The following is a 21,325-nucleotide window of genomic DNA, read 5'->3' on the forward strand; positions in this document are numbered from 1 at the left end:
ATCACACACTGGTGTAGCGGTACTTCAAACCCCAGTGTTTCAGCGAACACAAAGTTCGGTAGCAAATCACACTTACAGTTGCTTTGTTTGAAGTTAAAACAATGCAGAACGAAGGAGTAGAAACTCAGAAAATCGTATGGAAATGCTGAGAGGAAGGAGTGCAATGTATAGCCAAAGTTGAGGTGGTGTTTTTATTTTTCGTTCGTGTCTTTCTTCAACAGCTGCTGCACATATATATAGCAGCCAGCTTTGAAGATGAACGACCCTCCATCCTTCATGGTGGAGCATGCACTAGCTTGTTTGTGGAGCAAGCACTTGGCCATGGTGGGAAGAGCATTAGGCGGCTGCTATTGCAGCTGGTGGTCAATACACGGATTGGAAAATATCCGTTATAAATGCGGATAATCTTACGTTAATATTTACTATTAATAAATAAATTTGGTCCAAAAAATTAATCAATCAATCAATCGATCATTTGACCAAATCCAAATCCGAATCCGAATCCGAATCCGAATCCGAAGCCGAAGCCGAAGCCGAAGCCGTAGCCGTAGTCATAGCCGTAGCCGAAGCCGAGCCGAGCAAGCGAGCGACGACGACGACGACGGCGCGAGGCTTGCTTTCTTCTTAACTCTTTAAGAGCTACAAGAAGAGCAATTATATATATACCCACCAAAAATCTTTTTCTCTTCCAATATGGGACAATGTCTCATTGTCAAGAGGGAAAAACTTAAAATTTTACTCAAAAATTTTATTTTTCCTCCATTTCCCATTCACCCTTATTTTAAGACTATTTCATCTTAAATAACAAAAACCTCAACAACCCCCCACATGAATGGGGAATGGCTATATCACGGAAGTATGCATGGAAAAACTGTGTGATTTGCAAGCAAGGATTAATCGCATCTGGATAAGTAGGTTTCCCTTTGAACTTTCCGTAGTAAACTTATGTCGGATATACTCGGTCAATCGGTAGATTTGATATCTTTGAACCGTCGAACTTTGGTGTATACCTAGACAATCATAAGTCACACAACCGACCCTTAACCGTCTTTGGCTCTCATTGTTGTGTTCGTTTCAGCCATGAACACCGCCCGGTTTCATAAGTGCGTAGAGAACTGGCCTTACAAAGTTCTCCTTGAAGCGGCTAACACTTCACACTTATATAGGTGATTCCTAAACGTGTCATCCTGTAGATACACTATTTGATATACCCCGTATCAAATTTAGAAATCATTAAAAAGCCTTAATGCTTTATCCTTGGTACTGAACATTGTCTCATCACGAGAACGGACTAAAATTTTATTTGACAATGTTGAACCGTTATTAATGACTTTGTTTGATCTCCTTGAACCTAGATCTTGGGATCTCCAGTCTTCTAGGTAGAGTTACCGCCACAATGACTTGTTCTCGGCTATAGCCCCATTTCCCTTGATGATTTCTCAACTACTCTCTAGTTAGGCCTTTTGTAAGTGGATCCGACACATTATCACTTGACTTTACATAGTCAATCGTGATAATTCCTCTAGAGAGTAATTGCCTAACGGTTTTATGTCTTCGTCGTATATGACGAGATTTACCGTTATACATAATGCTCCCAGCCCTTCCAATTGCCGCTTGACTATCACAATGTATGCATATTGGTGCCAACGGTTTGGGCCAAAATGGAATGTCTTCCAAGAAATTCCGGAGCCATTCAGCTTCTTCACCGGCTTTATCTAAGGCTATGAATTCAGCCTCCATTGTAGAGCGGGCAATACATGTTTGTTTGGACGACTTCCAAGATACCGCTCCTCCACCAATAGTGAATACATATCCACTTGTGGACTTAGAATCAGTTGAACTGGTGATCCAATTTGCATCACAGTATCCCTCAATCACCGCAGGGAATTAACTGTAGTGCAAGTCAAAGTTCTGGGTATGTTCTAAATATCCCAAAACTCGTTTCATTGCCATCCAATGAGATTGGCCTGGTTTGCTCGTATATCGACTCAGTTTACTTACAGCACAAGCTATATCTGGTCGTGTACAATTCATGATATACATTAAGCATCCCAACACACGAGTATAATCCAATTGTGATATGCTTTGGCCTTTATTCTTTGCTAATGCAAGATTCACGTCAATTGGAGTCTTTGCAACTTTAAAGCTTAAGTGCTTGAATTTTTCAAGTACTGTCTTAATATAATGAGATTGTGATAATGCCAGACCTTGAGGAGTCTTATGGATCTTAATTCCCAGAATTAAATCTGCAACTCCCAAGTCTTTCATATCAAATTTGCTATTGAGCATACGCTTAGTAGCATTTATGTTGGCAATGTCATTACTCATTATCAGCATATCATCCATATATAGGCAAACAATGATTATGTGATTTGGAATATTTTTAATGTACACATATTTATCACATTCATTTATCTTAAAACCATTTGACAACATTGTTTGGTCAAATTTCGCATGCCATTGTTTGAGTGCTTGTTTTAGTCCGTAAAGAGACTTAACAAGTCTACATACCTTCTTTTCTTTACCTGGAACCACAAACCCTTCAGGTTGTTCCATGTAAATTTTTTCCTCCAACTCTCCATTTAAGAAGGCCGTCTTAACATCTATTTGATGAATTTCAAGACCATACACTGCAGCTAATGCTACTAACATCTGTATGGACGTAATTCTTGTAACTGGAGAGTATGTATCAAAGTAGTCTAGACCTTCTTGTTGTCTATACCTTTTGACTACGAATCTTGCCTTGAATTTATCAATAGTGCCATCATCTTTGATTTTTCTCTTAAAAATCCATTTAGAACCCAAAGGTTTATTTCCAGGAGGAAGATCAACCAATTCCCATGTATGGTTGTTCAATATGGATTCTATTTCACTATTGACTACCTCTTTCCAAAACAATGATTCGGAAGAAGTCATAGCTTCTTTAAATGTTTGAGGCTCATTCTCCAATAAGAAAGTCACAAAATCTGGTCCAAATGAAGTAGAAGTTCTTTGACGTTTACTACGTCTTGGATCCTCCTGATTACATGTACTTTCTTTTGTTTCTTCCCGAGGTCGTTTAGATCCTTCACCAAACGACTCACATTCCTTTTTATACGGATATATATATTTTCAAAGAACTCAGCATTATCTGATTCTATAACCGTATTATTATGAATGTCGGGATTTTCTGATTTATGAATCAGAAATCGATATGCTTTACTATTTGTCGCATATCCTATGAAAACACAATCAACGGTTTTCGGTCCTATCTTTACCCTTTTGGGTTTAGGAACTTGCACTTTTGCCAAACACCCCCACACTTTAAAATAATTCAAGTTGGGCTTCCTTCCTTTTCATTTTTCATATAGAATGGATTGTGTTTTGCTATGGGGCACTCGATTTAATATTCGATTAGCCGTAAGAATGGCTTCCCCCCACAAGTTCTGTGGCAAACCAGAACTTATCAACAACGCGTTCATCATCTCCTTTAATGTGCGATTCTTTCTTTCCACAATCCCATTAGATTGGGGCATGTAAGGGGCTGTTGTTTGATGAATAATTCCATATTCTAAACATATTTCTTCAAAAGGAGATTCATATCCACCACCCCTATCACTTCTTATCATTTTTACTTTCTTGTTAAGTTGCGTTTCAACTTCATTTTTGTATTGCCTGAATGCGTCTATTGCTTCATCTTTACTATTCAGTAAGTAAACATAGCAATATCGAGTACCATCGTCAATAAAAGTTATGAAATACTTCTTTCCACCGCAAGATGGTATTGACTTCATGTCACAAATATCTGTGTGAATTAGGTCTAAAGGATTTGAATTCCTTTCAACTGACTTATAAGAATGTTTAACATACTTAGATTCTACACATGTTTGACATTTTAATTTTTCGCATTCAAACTTAGGCAGTACTTCCAAGTTAATCATTTTTCGCAAGGTTTTATAATTGACATGACCCAAACGTACATGCCATAAATTATTTGACTCAAGTAAGTAAGAAGAAGCTGAAATATTATTATTGTTTTCCACAACCATTACATTTAGATTGAAAAGGCCCTCGGTGAGGTAACCTTTTCCTACAAATATTTCATTCTTACTTATGACAACCTTGTTGGACACAAAAACGCACTTAAAACCGTGCTTAACAAGAAGTCCAGTAGAGACTAAATTCTTTCTCATTTCGGGAACATGAAGGACATTGTTCAAAGTCATGACCTTGCCAGAAGTCATTTTCAGAAATATCTTCCCATATTCTTCAACTTTTGCTGTTGAAGCATTTTCCATATAAACTGTCTCTCCGGGTCCAGCAGGAGCATAAGTAGCAAAAGCTTCTCTAACTGCACAAACATGGCGAGTGGCTCCTGAATCAAACCACCACAGTTTAGGATTTCCCACCAAGTTACATTCAGAAAGCATGGCACACAAGTTATCAACATCATCATGCTTTACTACCATATTTGCTTAACCCCTTTTCTTGTCTTTCTTCGGAGCACGACACTCCGTAGATTTGTGTCCGATTTTTCCACAGTTGTAGCAGTTTTCACTGAACCGCTTCTTGCTTGGGTTGTATTTCGGACCAGAAGCCTTCTTCCTCTTTTTGTTATCTTCAACAATATTTGCTCCCATTATTGTTGAATTTTTACGGCCTCTCCTTTCAGCAGCTTTATTATCCTCTTCGATTCTCAACCGAACAATGAGATTTTCAAGGGACATTTCCTTTCGTTTGTGTTTCAAATAATTTTTGAAGTCCTTCCACAACGGAGGCAACTTCTCAATCATTGCTGCTACTTGGAATGCTTTATTGATGACAAGACCTTCAACAAGTAGATCATGAATAATCACTTACAATTCCTGAACTTGGGTAATAACAGACTTGCTATCTACCATTTTATGGTCCAAAAATTTTGCGGCAACGAATTTCTTCATCCCGGCATCTTCAGTTTTATATTTCTTTTCAAGCGCATTCCACAATTCTTTTGACGTCTCCACGCTACTGTATGCATTATACAGATTATCATCCAGTCCGCTAAGAATATAATTCTTGCATAAAAAATCAGAATGCTTCCACGCTTCAATCACGATAAAGCGTTCATTCTCTGGAGTTTTATCTGGCAGATCAGGAACATCTTCCTTGATGAACTTCTGTAGACATAACGTAGTTAAGTAGAAGAACATCTTCTGCTGCCAGCGCTTGAAATCAATCCCGGAAAATTTTTCGGGTTTTTCTGCCGGTGCCAAACGCCGGAGTTCGGCTTGTCGATGCGTTGGCAGTCATCGTCGGAACAGCTTGATTTTCGCTTTCAGTCGTTATTTTTTCTGTAAAAGAATGACACAAATAAACGTTTAATAAACGTTTTCAAACTGGATAATAAGAATAATAAGAATAACATAAATCCATTAGTTTATTAATAAAATTCAATACACGGATTGAAGCTGGTGATCAATACACGGATTGAAAAATATCCGTTACAAATGCAGATAATCTTACGTTAATATTTACTATTAACAAATAAATTTAGTCCAAAAAATTAATCAATCAATCATTTGACTAAATCCGTAGCCGTAGCCGAAGTCGAGCGACGATGACGGCGCGATGCTTGCTTTCTTCTTAACTCTTTAAGAGCTACAAGAAGAGCAATTATATATATACCCACCAAAAATCTTTTCCTCTTCCAATATGGGACAATGTCTCATTATCAAGAGGGGGAAACTTAAAATTTTACTCAAAAATTTTATTTTCCCTCCATTTTCCATTCACCCTCATTTTAAGACTATTTCATATTAAATAACAAAAACCTCAACAATCCACCAGTATGACTTTGTACAATGAGAAGACTAATAAAATAAGTATAAGAAATGAAAAGAATAGCATTTCCTTTGGTTCAGAGATCAGCGCGAGGACCATATGTTACTGTTGTGGCAAAACGAAGCCGCTAGACTGTATTATGTAGGAGTATATTATTTGTGTTCTACTGACAATATATTCGACTGTTATCTAGATTTCTATAAACTAACCCAATAATGTTTAAAGTTGGATTAAAAAAATAAGCTCTTATTTATCTTTTCATCATGAGTGACGCTTATTTTATTTTAATTTATTTAAGCTTTCGCTAATGGCTTAAAATCACTTAAGTGTGCCGTTTTAAGAGTTACCATGTACTATTAAGTTGATGTAGACATTGTTCATCTTCAAAGTCAATGACTTTCGCTAATGGCTTAAAATCTAGTGTGCTGTTTTAAGAGGTACCATATATCAACAAAATTGTAGTGGAGTGGTAAGTATTCCTTCATTTTCAACCAGAAATTTTGGGTTTGAGTCTTAGATATGAAGTTGTCTTTTCTAGAGAGCGCTTTACCTCCAATGTGAAACCTTCCCGACGCGAATTCAAATTTAATCGGGTTCCAATACAAATACCGAACATCGAGCGAAAAAATAAAAGTCAATTTATTTTTTTCGTTCGACTCTCTGGTGGAAGTGGGACTATTATTAGGATATTGTTACTACTCTGGTCAAGTTTTGACGAGAAGTTAAACATAAATATATTTAAAAGCAAATTACTTTTAGGTGAAAATCACTCTCTTCATCTAAATTTTGTGTGAGAAAGAGAGAGAAAAAAACATTAGTATATTATATCCTTCAACAAGTGGAGCACTACTATTAGGTTAGAAAAGATTTACCGTAGTTTTTTTTACGAAGTAATACACTATGTTTAAGTAATCATAAATTGAGTTAAAAACACATATAGAAACAATGGTTTATTAATAAAATTCATATAAAAATTAAATATTATAAATCCATTAGTTTAATTCTTCATCTTTTTTTCGGAAGCAGATTGAAGCGGATAGAGGTGAGATCAAAGAGTCATCAAATACAAAAGGCAGATGGATAGTCAAAAGCCATCAATTTAGTTTCTATTTTTAGGTTTTCAAGTTCCAACTAATTATTTTAATGCCACTCTTAACATCTTTAATTACCAACATCCATTGCACCTAGAAATAGAATAGGTGAGATGAAGAAGAAAATGGATTAAGAAATGCAGATATCGTATCGTTGCCTATCTGATCTACTTTAGTCGTCTACATCCACATGGTCAGCCTCATTAGTTATTAGCCCTCATCCACACGACATTTTGTCCCATTTTTCACGATGAAATTGAATTGATGCAGCTTCTTTCTATTTATTTTTAGAACGCTAAGATCCAACATAGATCTTTTAATTGTTTACTCTCAAATTTCAAACATCCAACTACTAGGAGATTTAAGTACGAATTTCGCCGAATTCGAATTCATTTAAATTATTGTGTTATTTACTCTATATATTGAGGAAAAAATTAAAGGAAAAACATTAAAATTCTAACTAAAGAGGATAGCTTCATGACCAATAGGTGACAATTCGACGAGCATTGGTGCAGGCACTAGTATGAATTTCAACAATTCATGATTAAGTATATTTGTCACAATCCAATCTACTAGTAATACTACTGTTGATTTTGAGCTTTTGATATACCTAACATTTGTTCAGTATATTGTTGATATGAAATTTCACTCTACATAAAAAATTATTAACTTAAGAGTATTGTAAAGAGAAGAGACAAACGTGATGTGTCCTTCAAACTCCAAACTTTTAACATATGAGAGCAATTGATAACATTTTTGCAACTTAAATATAAAGGTACATTTGAAAATTATTGGAATGGGTTTGGTGGGGAAAGAGGTCATTAAGGTGCCACCTCCTGAAAGTGTATCCTCTTAATTTGACACGAATTTAATTTTGGCTGAAGTTAGTCCACCTATATATGCATGGTCTCTTGTGTGTTCAGTTTGAAATTTAAAAGCAGTGAAGGATTATATGTTGGGGGAGGGTGGGGATTAATATATATCCACGTTGTGTGTGTAAAATAAATGCAATAGGATTCAACATAATATGATCTTTTATTTAGAGAAAAAAGAAGGACAAAAAGAAATCTTAATAGCATAACGCTTTATAGCTACTATATACTAATTTATTACTCAGAAAGGTAGTTGATTTTTCGGTTAAATTAAGTCATATGTATCTGAAAATGTTATTCTGGTCACATAAAATTTAGAATGGTAAATGATTAAGGCTATGATTTCATCTAACAGATAATTAGCGATATATCATTTCAAATGTTAAAATTTTAATATACTTTGTTATTTGAATATTTATTCTCCTGAAACAAACAAAGTTTGAATTTAGAAATACAAATGGGCTTGAAATTCGTCAAAACAATGCTAATAGGTATATTTATGTGATTCGAAGCTTGAGGAGGAGAAATTTTACGAAGTCGATTCAATATTAGAACCAGGTCGCTGCTATATATTAAATAGCAAGCTTATGCAGATTATGCCGGAATTTAGAGTTTATATTTATTGGTTTTAGTATGAAAGGATAGCGGCTTAATCCAAGTTGTAAATACACACCAGACTTGAATCCAAATTGCATGTGATGGGTGTTACCCCTCCTATAAGGTAAAACTTACCTTCATTCGATCTTTACACATCAAAATTATTTTTAAAATTAGACTATATTTTACATGGTGCCACTGGGAGCAGCTATTGTGCACTTAGCTTCAGAAAATAAAAGTGCTTTGTGAGAATTTTATTCAAAAAATATATATGTTGGACCTTAACAGGACTTCACAATGGGCCTAGCATTTGTAAAGTCCAGAAATACTAAGAGCTTACTGCCAGAATTTGAGATATTGTATTCAATTTGTTCCCCCGGGAGCCAGAAACAAAATCAGTATTAAACAAACAGCTGTTCAAATTCAATATTTACTTTTTCTAGCCGTTACACATAGATTATACATTAATTATATATAACTATACATATATTATATATCTATCGATCATTTTTAATTTAAAAGATAGGTGAGCGGCTATTTGAGTTAATTCTAGGAAAAATCAGAAGGAAAAAACAAAAGGTTTCCCTGTTCTAAAGGGTAGCCAGTTTATGGGATGTCGATGAAAATGCCACCATCATGAGAAATTTTAAATGAGGTTTAGGGATGGGATCAAACTCGCTTCAAGTAAGATATCTGCCAACATTGTGCTTGTTCTCTTTTTCTGCAAAAAATAAATATCGGGCCATTTTCAGTTAATTTGTTACATCTAATTAAAATTTTAACTTTTTTTGACCGTTCATATGTTATTGATTTCTCTTTAGTATAAATTTATACTTTTTGGCATTTTGTCTATACATAAAAATGACTCGTATGAAACTTAATAATATAGTACAAAATAATGACAAAATCTAATCGAAGCCCTAATTTAAAAAGTTAAATTATTTTATTACCCTTCTTAGTTTAAAAACTTATTTATCGTAATTAAAAATAAATAAATAAATAAATAAATAAATAAATCCTACGAAGAGAAGCAACGCTTCATCGCCTGTTTGAAGAATAATGCATGTTCCAACGAAGAGATGCCATTTTTGAGTTTTTAGCCAAAATTGTCCCTTATGTTTGGGGGTAAGTCTAACTTTGTCCTTTATCTATTGCCCTAAGTACTTATTGTCCTTTAAGTTTGCTAAACTTGAGCAGATTTAGTCCATTTAACAAAAGGCCCAAAGGAGACCTAAAACTAACAGTGATTTATTTCACTGAGTCAACTGGGTAAAGAAACTTTCAATACTTAAATTTTGCAGAACCGATGTAGTGAACCTAGACCTGTTTAACGGGCCGGGTTGATCCAGTTCCGGACCGGCCTAGGCCGGTAGTAAACCGGACCGGCCCGGACCGGTGGAAGGGGGCCGGGTAGGGCTGGGTTTCAGGGGTTAGGGGGTTGGTCTGTATATTTTTTTTACCGGTTAATCGGACCGATCAAACCCCGTCAATGAAAATTACTGTTGAACTGGTTAACTGGACCGACCCTGCCCGGTTGAGAAAAATAGTGACCGTCCGGTTACCAATCCTGGACGGTTACCGAGTTTTTAAAATCGGGCTTAACGGGTTCAGGCCCATCCGGTAAAAAATTAAACCGGAACGGTTTCGGGCCTAAGGGCCCGACCCGACCCACCTCTTGGTCACCTTTAAGATTGTAGAAACAAGTGTGATAATTAAAAAAAATTAAAAAATAGTCGTTGAACCGGGCCGGTCCAGTTAACCGGTTCAACAATAATTTTTATTGACCGGGTTTGATCGGTCCGATTAACCGGTAGAAAAATATATACTAACCAACCCTCTAACCCCCCAAACCCAGCCCTATCATGCCCCCTTCCACCAGTCTGGGCCGGTCCGGTTTACTACCGGTCTAGGCCGGTCCAGAATCGGGTCAACCCGGCCCGTTAAACAGGTCTAGGTTCACTACATCGGTTCTGTAAAATTTGAGTACTGAAAGTTTCTTTACCCAGTTGACTCAGTGAAATAAATCACTATTAGTTTTTAGGTCTCCTTTGGGTCTTTTGTTAAATGGACTAAACCTACTCAAGTTTAGCAAACCTAAAGGATAATAAGTGCTCAGGGCAATAGATAAAGGACAAAGTTAGACTTACCCCCAAATATAAGAGATAATTTTGGCTAAAAACTCTGCCATTTTTCACTGTTACTTCTCAACTCTCAAGTCAAGGATATTTGCAACCGTAGTTAATTAAGTAGTCGAAAATCTGAGCCTCATGCCTCAATCTATCTTTTGTTCCTCCTATAAGATTGTAATCGGAAGAAGTATCGTTGGAAAATTCTTAATCAAAGCATATAATCTAAATGTCCTGATGCTCATTGTAAAGCACTCAAAATTTTCTTCGTCAATGGTATGTTTAAACTTCAAATAAAGGAATAGTGTTGAGTATTGAGATTTTGATGATTAACAAAGTTTGTTTAAATGCTATGATTCAAAGAACTAGGTACTTAACGTAGCTGCTTAACTGTTCTAAGAACCAGCTCCTCGGGATAAAGGACCGCTCCTCTGGTTGATGATTGTACGTCTGTGCAAGAGAGTAACTTTATCTCAAAGTTACCCAGGTCTGACTTTGGTGGAAGAAGGCTGCTACATGTGATAAGAGTTGCTGCTCAAGAAGATACAAATAATTCAGTCAGAGACAAGAGTCTCAAAGCTTGTGGAGTCCTATCAAAGGAGAAGCTAACTATGTATAGGACTCCTAGAAGATCTCAAGTTCAGGCATTTAAATACTATCTACTTTGGACTTCTGATTTTATCCTTTTACACATTAACTGAAGAATCGTATATTGTTCACTCTAGTCGAGTACCAGTATTGTATTTTTCTTGAGTCAGTCTAGCAAATGTGTTTTAGGAAATTGAGTGGCCTAATCAAGTGTCACAAATAATTACTGAGTTGGAGTGAGTATTTGCTTTACAAGTTAGAGTAATTTGTAAATCAAATAGTCGTAGTAGGAGTACTGGAGAGTATTGATTTACAGTCTTGTAATTGATACATTTTTGGCTCATTGTTCTAGTGGAGTTGAAGTTGGAAATCCTACGTAGTAGGTCGTGATTTTTGCACTTTTTGAGCGGGTGATTTTCCACGTAAAAATCACCGTGTATACTTTACTGCTTACTTTACTTCAAGTTTAAGAAATACGGTAAAGAACCAAGTTCTTTATTAAATCATACGGGCACTCAAACAAACAATTGGTATCAGAGCAGGTCCTCTCACACACACGGTTAACACCTAGAGAGATCTTGGAAGAAAGATGAGTGCTCCACCCGAAATTAATGAAGGGCAATCAACTACTAGACCACTCATGTTCAATGGAAAATATTACAGTTGGGTGGAAAACAAGAATGGAAGACTTCCAAACAGCTGAAGATTATGAACTATGGACCACAGTGAATCAAGGTCCATTGACTCCCACTAAACATTATGCACAAAATGAATAGTTCCTAAGGACCCCTCTGAATTTGTAGCAGTAGATTTTAGAATGATGGAGAAGAATGCAAGGCTAAGAAAATCATTATCTGTGGACTTGATCCTGATGAGTACAGTAGAATTTCTGCATGCTCTAATGCAAAGCAGATATGAGATGTACTCCAAACTGCTCATAAAGGAATAAATCAAGTGAAGATATCAAGGATAAAAATACTTATGAGAAACTATGAGCTCTTCTCCATGAAGGAGTCTGAGCCCATCTAGGATATGATGACTAGGTTTACCATAATAACTAATGAATTGAAATCACTTGGAAATGTGTTTACCTCAAAAGAGTTGGTTAGCAAAGTTCTAAGGATCCTTCCAGCTTCACGGGAATCAAAAGTCACAGCAATCCAGGAAGCCCAGGAGCTAGACAAAATCTCACTTGATGAGTTGGTTGAAAACTTAAAGACTCATGAAATGAGAAAGATAGAACTGCGCAAGGGAGAATCAAAGAGGGATAAGGCCTTGGTTCTTAAAGTGTCCGAGGAAGATGAATCTGACAATGATGATTCTCACCTAGCAATGTTTACCAAGTTTAAGAAGTTCATGAAGAACTCCAAAAGTGCATCCAAGAGAGAGACCAGCGGTAAGCCTAAGAAGATCAACAAAGCTAATTATGATGGGTGCTACAAGTATAGCAAGCTAGATCACATGGTCAATGACTGCCCAATATGGGAAATTGAGTGGAGGAAAGAACGAGCTGAAAAAGAGAAACGAGAGAAGATGAGAGAAAAGGGTCACAACAAAGGAAATATCATAGGTAAAGGATTCACTGAAGCAATGAAGCAGGCCTTCTGGCAGCATATGAGGATAGTGAAAGTGATAAAGAGGAAGAAAATGAGGATGAGGCTATAAGTCTCTATGCTGTAATTGTTGAACACCGAGCTGTGGAGACAGAGCCCCTAGTACAACTTGGAATGCACATGGTAAGACCTCCTTTGTTTGATGGACACCACTATGATGAATGGAAGCTGCGCATGGAAATATTTCTTTAGGCCACTGACTTTGACCTATGGGTAATTGTCAGTCATGGACCAATTCTCCCCGACCGAAGTGGATAGTGAAGGTAACAAGTGCACCAAGAGAGAAGAGGAATACGATGATAAAGATCGTCAGTTAGTCTAGAAAAATGATAAAGAAAAGGACTTGCTCTATAGAAGCATGTCCAGAAACATTCTTTTCAAAGTATCCTCTTGCATCTCTGCTCATGATATATGGAGGACCTTGGAAGATCACTTTGGAGATAAAAACATTAAAGTGGCACTGATGGCGATTGAAGTATCCCAAACAGAAGAAGAAGTGATAGGAATGACGGTCACGAGTGATTCAGAAACTGAAGATGAAACAAACCAGATAAGTATCTCTAACTTGAAAGAAAACATTCATGCTATGCCTAAAAAACAACCGATGGCCATAATTGTGACCTTGATGAGTTAAATAGATAAAATGAGTACTAGAAATGATCAGTTAATAAGCAATCTTTCATGTGTCAAACTTGATCTCAAAGAGCTTGAATCTGACAAAGCTAATCTAGAGGAACATGTCAAAGACCTTAAGAACCAGGTTCTTAAGCTTACTTCTAAGAATGAGAAGTCTCCTGATATACATGGTAAGGAAAAAATGAGTGATCTGCAGGATAAGCTTGAAAAAGAATTAAAAAGGGCTAAAAATAATCGTTGTGATGCTAAATGTAGGAATAAAATCCTGCAAGAAAGCCTAGAAAAGGCTAATTATGAACTCTCTCGACTAAGCAAGTAGCATAGATCTTCTGATGCCTGAAATTGACTGAATGAGAACTGTAGCTCTAACAAATCCGGAATTGTCTACAGAAAACCTGTCCCTAAGTTTGACCCAAAGTATAAAGGAATTTCTGATAATAACATATGCACTCATTGTGGAAAGGTAGGACACTTTAGAGACACTTGTCCTGCCTTAATTCATGCCCAGTTTAGAAGTACCTTTGGTATTACTAAAATATGAAGAAGGAAGAAGAGACAAAAGCCAAGCCTCTTGTCCATACTAAGTGGATTAATGTTAATAAGAAAATAGCTTCTAATCCTCTCCCCTTCTGGGCAAGAAGAGATCCGATTCATTCTTTTTCCAATAAAAAGAGACCCAAACTTTTTTGGGTTCCCAAAACTAACTTCTGATTTCTGGTGCAGGCTAAAGTGAGAGGGAACAATCAAGAATAGTATCTAGACAGTGGAAGCTCAAGACATATGACTGGAGAAAAGAAAAATTTTCTCTCACTGACAGCCTTCCAAGGAGGTTAACTTCTAGTTTCTCACTATCTGCTATGATAACAGGTATTGGCAAGGTTAGTAAGTCACTCTCTCATGCTATAGAAAATGTATATTATGTGGTAGGCCTTAAACACAATCTTTTTAGCATATCTCAAATGTGCGACAAAGGAAATAAAGTAAAATTCAATTCCAAAATCTGCACGATCACTAAGCTTGATACTGATGAATTTGTGTTAAAAGTAGGGGTGGGCATAAAATCCAAAGAACCGAATTCTGAACCAGGCCGAATTAATTCATTATTTTGGTACTACTTTGATATAAATTTTTTGGTTATTCAGTATTTCGGTACGGTCCTCGGTATTGAGGTTTCGATATTTCGGTATACTGAAATACCGAAGTATTATCCTGTTACATTGCTGACGAAACCTTTGCTCAATGTCGTTTACTATAACCTTAGCAGTCTTTGGATGAACCTCACAAACTTTATACCTCTTGTGATAGTCCTTACAAGAGTGGAAATCCTTCCCACAACCTTGAACCTGACAAAATGGATGGGAACTCATGCCTCATGCTCTCATTCTCTTGGTTGTAATAATGGACTCAGCAGAAGAGATGTTAGGCATAATCTTGGGAGATTTGAAAGCATTTGCATCTATATGATCAGGAAATCTTCCACACTTCTAATCAATCAGTGATAATTCTCTAGCGTTTGATTCCACAATGAGCTTGATAACTTGGTACTAGACTTAGAATTATATTCCCCAGAATATGCACTAGGACTAGCTGCCACTGCGTATTATACCAAGTCGAGCATTCAGATCAGGCTTATTCAACTTGAGTCACACCATAGCTTTGTTCACAAAGACTTTGGTATGATACCGAAGCTGTACCGAAACCATACTGAACCAAATAAGAAAATATCAAACCGTACCGAACTACTTTGGTACGGTATTTGGTATGCACAATTGATATACCGAATACTAAAATATCGAACCATCGTTATTAAATACAGTATCGAAGTACCGAACGCCTACCCCTAGTTAAAAGGTAAGAGACATAACAATGTCTATAAGATATCGATTATGTCACTTCCCCAGAGTGAGCACACATATTTGAGTGTAGTGAAAGATGATCCACTGCTATGGCATAGAAGACTGGGCCATGCCAGTCTCTCTCAACTCAACAAGTTGGCAGCAAAGGATTTGGTCTTTGGTCTACCAAATGTTGATTTCTCCTCTGACAAGGTGTGTGATGCCTGTGTTAGATGGAAACATGTAAGGTCATCTTTTAAATCTAAAAATGTTGTCAATATCTCTAAACCTCTGGAACTCCTTCACATGGACCTATGTGGACCAATGAGAGTAAGCAATAGAGGAGGTAAGAGGTATGTTTTTGTGATTGTTGATGACTTCTCCAGGTATACATGGACATTGGACTCTGTTTTTGGGATCTAAAGATGAAACCTTTGATGTTTTCTGTGTATTTGTCAGAATGATTCAACAAAAACTGGGATGCAATGTATTAAGTATAAGAATAGACCATGGAACTGAGTTTGAAAATTCCAAATTCCTTGAGTTCTGTATTTTACATGGTATTGAACATAATTTCTCTGCACCTAGAACTTCACAACAAAATGGGGTTGTAGAAAGAAAGAATAGATCCCTAGAAGACATGGGGAGGACCATGCTGATTGCTAGTAGACTACCTAAGAGTTTCTGGGCTGAGGCAGTCAATACTACCTGTTACCTATTAAACAGATGCATGGTCAGACCCATTCTTGAGAAAACTCCCTATGAGTTACTTCGAGGAAGAAAACCCAACATCACTCACCTGAGAGTCTTTGGGTGCAAATGCTTTGTGCATAATAATGAAAAAGAAGCTCTAGGTAAGTTTGATGACAGAAGAGATGAGAGAAGTTTCTTGGGTTACTCTCTACATAGTAAGGCCTATAAAGATTTTAATAAAAGAACTATGTATGTAGAAGAAAAATATTCATGTTATCTTTGATGAATCTAACAATTTTGCTGAGAAAGATCTGCAGGATGAAGATTATGACATAGGACTCACTGGTGATGGAGTTACAAAGGAATCCAAACCTCAGTTATGAAGATGGATCCGAAAATCACAAGGAGATTGATAGTGATCATGAGGAACAAGAAGAAGAAAGAACAACTCTGACTGATGAAGCCATATCCACTGAACCTGTTCCTCTGGGTCACTCCTTGGGTGAATATTCTCTGGGTATACAGATCAGACCATGGAAGCATTAAAGTTCATATCCTCTCAAGAACATTATCTCTGATCCAAATGCAGGAGTGCAAACTAGGTCTTCTATAAGAAATCTATGTGCACTCACAACATTTCTCTCACAGGTTGAACCTAAGACCATCAAGGAAGCCCTAAAGGATTCAAACTGGACTATAGCCATACAAAAGGAGCTAAATTAGTTTGAAAGAAGCAAGGTCTGGCACTTGGTACAAAGACCCAATAACAGAATTATCATAGGTACCAAATGGGTGTTCAGAAACAAGCTGGATGAACAAGGAAATATCACAAGGAACAAGGCCAGATTGGTGGTTCAGAGATATAATCAAGAGGAGGGCATTGACTATAATGAAACGTTTGCACCGATAGCTAGAATGGAAATTATAAGAATATTGATAGCCTTTGCTGCTCACATGGAGTTCACCTTGTATCAGATGGATGTAAAGAGTGCCTTCTTGAATGGTTATCTGAAGAAGGAAGTGTTTGTCAAACAACCTCCTGGATTTGAAAGTGAAGAATTTCCTGACTATTTGTTCAAGCTAGATAAAGCTCTTTATGGACTGAAGCAGGCTCCAAGAGCTTGGTATGAAAGACTCTCAAAGTTCCTCTTAGCCAACAATTTTGTAAGAGAAAAGGTGGACAACACTCTATTTCTAAGGAGCAAAGGGAAAAATATTCTGATTGTGCAAGCGTATGTGGATGGCATTATCTATGGGGCTACTAATGAAGCAATGTGCAAGTAATTTGCTGAGATGATGGGAAATGAGTTTGAAATGAGCATGATGGGTGAATTGAACTTTTTTATGGGACTGCAAATCAAGCAAACACCTACTAGAACTATGATACATCAGCAGAAATACATCAAGGAACTACTAAAGAACTTCAACATGGAATGCTCTAAGTCCATTGACTCTCCCATTGCCACTGCAATAAAACTGGACCTTGATGAAGAAGAAAAAAGTGTTGAACAGAAACTATACAGAGGAATGATTGGGTCACTGTTGTACCTCACACTAAGCATGCCTGCTATTGTATTCAGTGTGGGACTGTGTGCAAGATTTCAGGAGAATCCCAAGGAATCTCACCTGAAGGATGTTAAGAGGATACTAAGATATCTCAAAGGGACTTCTGACCTTTGCCTATGGTATCCCAGAGGGTACAACTTTGATCTAGTTGGTTATGTTGATGCTGACTATGCAGGTTTTCATGTTGACAGGAAAATCACTTCAGGAACAACTCATTTTCTAGGACCTTTTCTAGTGTCTTGGGGAACAAAGAAGCAAAACTCAGTGGCCTTATTTACAGCTGAGGCTAAATATGTGGCAGCAGCATCCTGCTGTGCTCAGTTGCTATGCATAAGATAATAACTAAGAGACTATGGTATTTTTGTTGACTGTATTTCCATTCTGTGATAACACCAGTGCCGTAAACATTGCTAAAAACCCATGTCAGCACAAGAAAACCAAGCACATTGACATTAGACACCACTTTCTCGGAGACAATATTGAAAAGGGGAATATCTCAATTAACTTTTATAACATTGAAGATCAAATTGCTGATATTTTTACTAAAGCTCTGAGTAGGGATCACTTTGAAAGGAGCATACTAGAATTATGTCTAATCAATTCTTCCAACTAAGTTGAACCCCAGTGATTGGCTAGAAAAGGTATGATTAGATGTAGATAATTAAGTACAATGTGTTTGATTCAACTTTGTGCTTGTATTAAGCACACACACTTGCTTGGAAAATCTGGCTGATAACTATATTGCATGATACTAATGTGAGATGTTGAAGCTTTATTGCAGAAACAAGTAAGGAGCTACTAAGGAGTTGGTTCTTCGGCTCAGGTACGTGCCATATTGTCTTAATTCATTGGGACTTAATATCCTAAAATTATTGCTATGCTCAGACTTCTAATTCCGTTGGTATCACTTCTACTTGTATTCTAGTCAAAGAGTAAAGGGGATCCTAGAACAATTAGAGTTCAATTACTCCTGAAATCCTAACAGTCAAAGTAACCATTATAAGAGTCCTATTAGAACTCAAATTCAGTCACCTTCTCTCTTCCAGTCAAATCAGGAGTAACGTCTTTAAAATGCCCTTATGATCAGCTTCCCAGACCTCACTATTTCTCTCAAACCTTAAGTAAGAATCAAGAGCAAATATCAAGAACCAATTCTCTTATTTCCCTTAATCGAATCTCTTCTCTGATCACCATGCCTAAATCCATCCAAACCCCTTCTAAAGCCAAATTATCATCCAACGCTGAAGCAAAATCCAAAAATATGAAGCCCAAATCAAAGAAAAGTGTCAAATCATCAAGTGAACCCGCACCAACACCTGCTCCTTCTCCTTCAATATCCTCTACTGTACCTACATCATCATCCAATGTTCCTGCTACTCTCACCACCCCCACCTCCACTGCACCCCCACTTCCAAAACTAACCACCCATGCATCTGTGCCTACTGCGAAAAATACCTCTAAGTGAACCAAGGTCAAGGCAACTCCAAGAAAATCTATCAGGAAAGTGCCTAATGCTACTACTCAAGTAGACACAGTGGTCAAGAAAGTTGTGGTTCACGAGGAATCAGTGCCAGTCATTGCTAATCAGGTACAAATTCCTCCTTCAAAATTAGTTTTTTTTGTATCCGCTATAGATGATGCACCCTTAGCCACTCGCTCACCCACGAGTGGGAAACCACAAATGGAGGAATTCACTATAGAAGAGGGTGCAGACAATCTAGGGAAAGAGGTATATACTACTACTATGGTGCATGTGGTTGAGGGGGAAGGAAGTAAATAACCATTACAAAAAGAGGCATCTGATGGCCTTTCATTTAGTTGGACGGAGGATGAGGATGATGATGGGGGTGAAAAATAAGAAAAAGTTGTGGATAGTCATGAGGAGCATAATGCCCAAGACATAGCTAATGAAGAAGAAATGAGTAAGAATGAGGGAGGGTTTGGAGATGAGAAAGAGAGTGATACAGATGATAATATAGGAGAACAAGTAAATGATTCTGCAGAAGAAGAAACTCATAGTAAAGAAGAGGACAATTCTGAGAGTAAGGGTGAGGATCAAGAAAAAGTAAGTGAGAGTGAAGTAGTGGATGAAGAAAGTGAGGAGGAGAATGAGAATATGAGTGAGGAATCTTAAGGTTCTATGACCATTGGGAACAATTCCATAGCCCCTTTAGAAGAAACTGGTAAAGAGAAAAGGACTCAAGAATCTGGGACTTTGTTAACTCCTTTCACTGAAGATGAAGAGGTTAGCAGTGATGAAGATGACTTGCCATTGTCTGAGGTAAGGAAGAAACCCAGGAAGACTTCTTTGAAAGCAACAAAGTCAGCAGTCCCAACAAGGAAAGAAGTGGCTCATCCTGCTAGGACTCCTCTTATAAGGAGTAAAAGAAAGATTGTTGATGAACAAGTCATTAAGGAGTCAAGAAGTGCCAAGAAACCAAGGAAGAAAGTTTCAATTGTGGAACCTGTGGTTGAGCTGGATGGAGAAGATGAGTCTGAGTCTGCTTTGCCATCTAAGTCCTCTACATAAAAGAGAAAGGTTGTCAAAGCTACAAAAACTGCTACCCCTTCTGTAAGGGCCAGTAGAGGAAAGACAAGAAAGAATGTGCCAGCTGTAGTTGATAGACTCACAGAGTTGAGAAACAGAAAAGTGCTTAATGGGAAGATTCTTGCAAACACTGATGAGAAGGGGATATCTCAACTAGTAAAAAAACTTGAGCCACAGGGATGGAATCATATGTTTGTTAAAGCTTTCCCGCTTGTATGTGTTCCTGCTGTGGTGGAGTTCTATGCAAACTTCAAATTTGATGGGAAGGTAGTCAAAAGTAATGTTAGGGGGTTTGAAATGGAGTTTGATGCTGAGGAGTTGGGGATGCTTATGAATATTTCTTCTTTTGGATTTGACAATTACTTAAAGAAAAAGTGGCCAGCCATAGACAATGATGTTGACACTGGCATTGTGGTCACGAGAAAGTTCTCTCAAAAGTTTGAAATGGATGCTCCTTAGAAGGTGTACAAGACTGATATGACTCCCTGCCACAAGCTGTTGTTTCATTTTGTCAATTCCTGTATTCTTCAGAGGTATGAGAGAAGGCATGAAGCTACCCTATTGGACATGGCTGTAATGGAATTGCTTGACACTGGTAGACCTATCAATCTCCCTACCTTGATGATTTAGCATATGGCAAGAGCTGCAGACACTTCCAAGCCTAAGCATGCTATGCCTTATGGTTTCATGCTGACCGAGCTATTTGACAAGCTCAACATTGCCTTGCATGAGCATAAGTATGGAAATCACAATGATGTTTTGGATGTGTTACCCTCAAGCAGTGTGGCTATGAGGAGATCAAGGCAAGGGGACCTATATGATATGTTATTCTACTAGGGAGCAGCAGGGCTGCAATGCTCAGTAAGAGGTTGGAGTTTGAAGAGAATGCCAAGCTTCGTGAAGACAATGATAAGTTGAGAAAGGAAACCATGTAGCTTAAGGAAGAGCTTAGAAGAGATAGGGAAGTTCATCCCCAACAGATTGCCACTCTTGTGAAAGCATTGACCTCCTCTACCTCTCACCTATGAACATGTTCCTTCCCAGTGTCCTTAGTTTCTTTTTGCTATCCCAGTGATGCTTTAACTTTTTTTTCTTCCTTTTGTCTTAGTCTGAGTAGCTTGCGGTATGCTTAATTTATTTTGTTCTAATGGTTTAAGACAAGGCCTGGCCTTATTTTGGCACTACTAAATGTCTTTTCTTGTACTACTTTACTGTTTTGTACAATATTGGATCTTCAGCCTAGTCTGTTTGCCTTGATAATTCTTAAACTTGTGCTGTAGCCTGTTTGGCCTTGAATCTTACATTATTTGTGCTTCATCTGTCTAACATTTTTTTTGTTTTTTTCGATGATGCCAAAATGT

At 37.4% G+C, this 21,325-nt stretch overlaps 1 protein-coding gene across 1 annotated transcript; it reads left to right on the forward strand.

Moving 5' to 3' along the window:
* The first annotated feature begins 17,146 nt into the window (after window positions 1-17,146).
* LOC142172138 (secreted RxLR effector protein 161-like) lies at window positions 17,147-17,755 on the forward strand. Its single transcript, XM_075235918.1, has one exon. The coding sequence runs from the start codon at window positions 17,147-17,149 to the stop codon at window positions 17,753-17,755; it is 609 nt and encodes a 202-aa protein (XP_075092019.1).
* The last annotated feature ends 3,570 nt before the right edge of the window (window positions 17,756-21,325 follow it).

This window comes from Nicotiana tabacum, chromosome 17, assembly GCF_000715075.1.
Source record: "Nicotiana tabacum cultivar K326 chromosome 17, ASM71507v2, whole genome shotgun sequence".
Classification (NCBI taxonomy): domain Eukaryota; kingdom Viridiplantae; phylum Streptophyta; class Magnoliopsida; order Solanales; family Solanaceae; genus Nicotiana; species Nicotiana tabacum.

Excerpts from the sequence above, each read along its gene's own strand:
- LOC142172138 (XM_075235918.1), top strand. The coding sequence starts at position 17,147 with ATGGGAAATGAGTTTGAAATGAGCATGATGGGTGAATTGAACTTTTTT.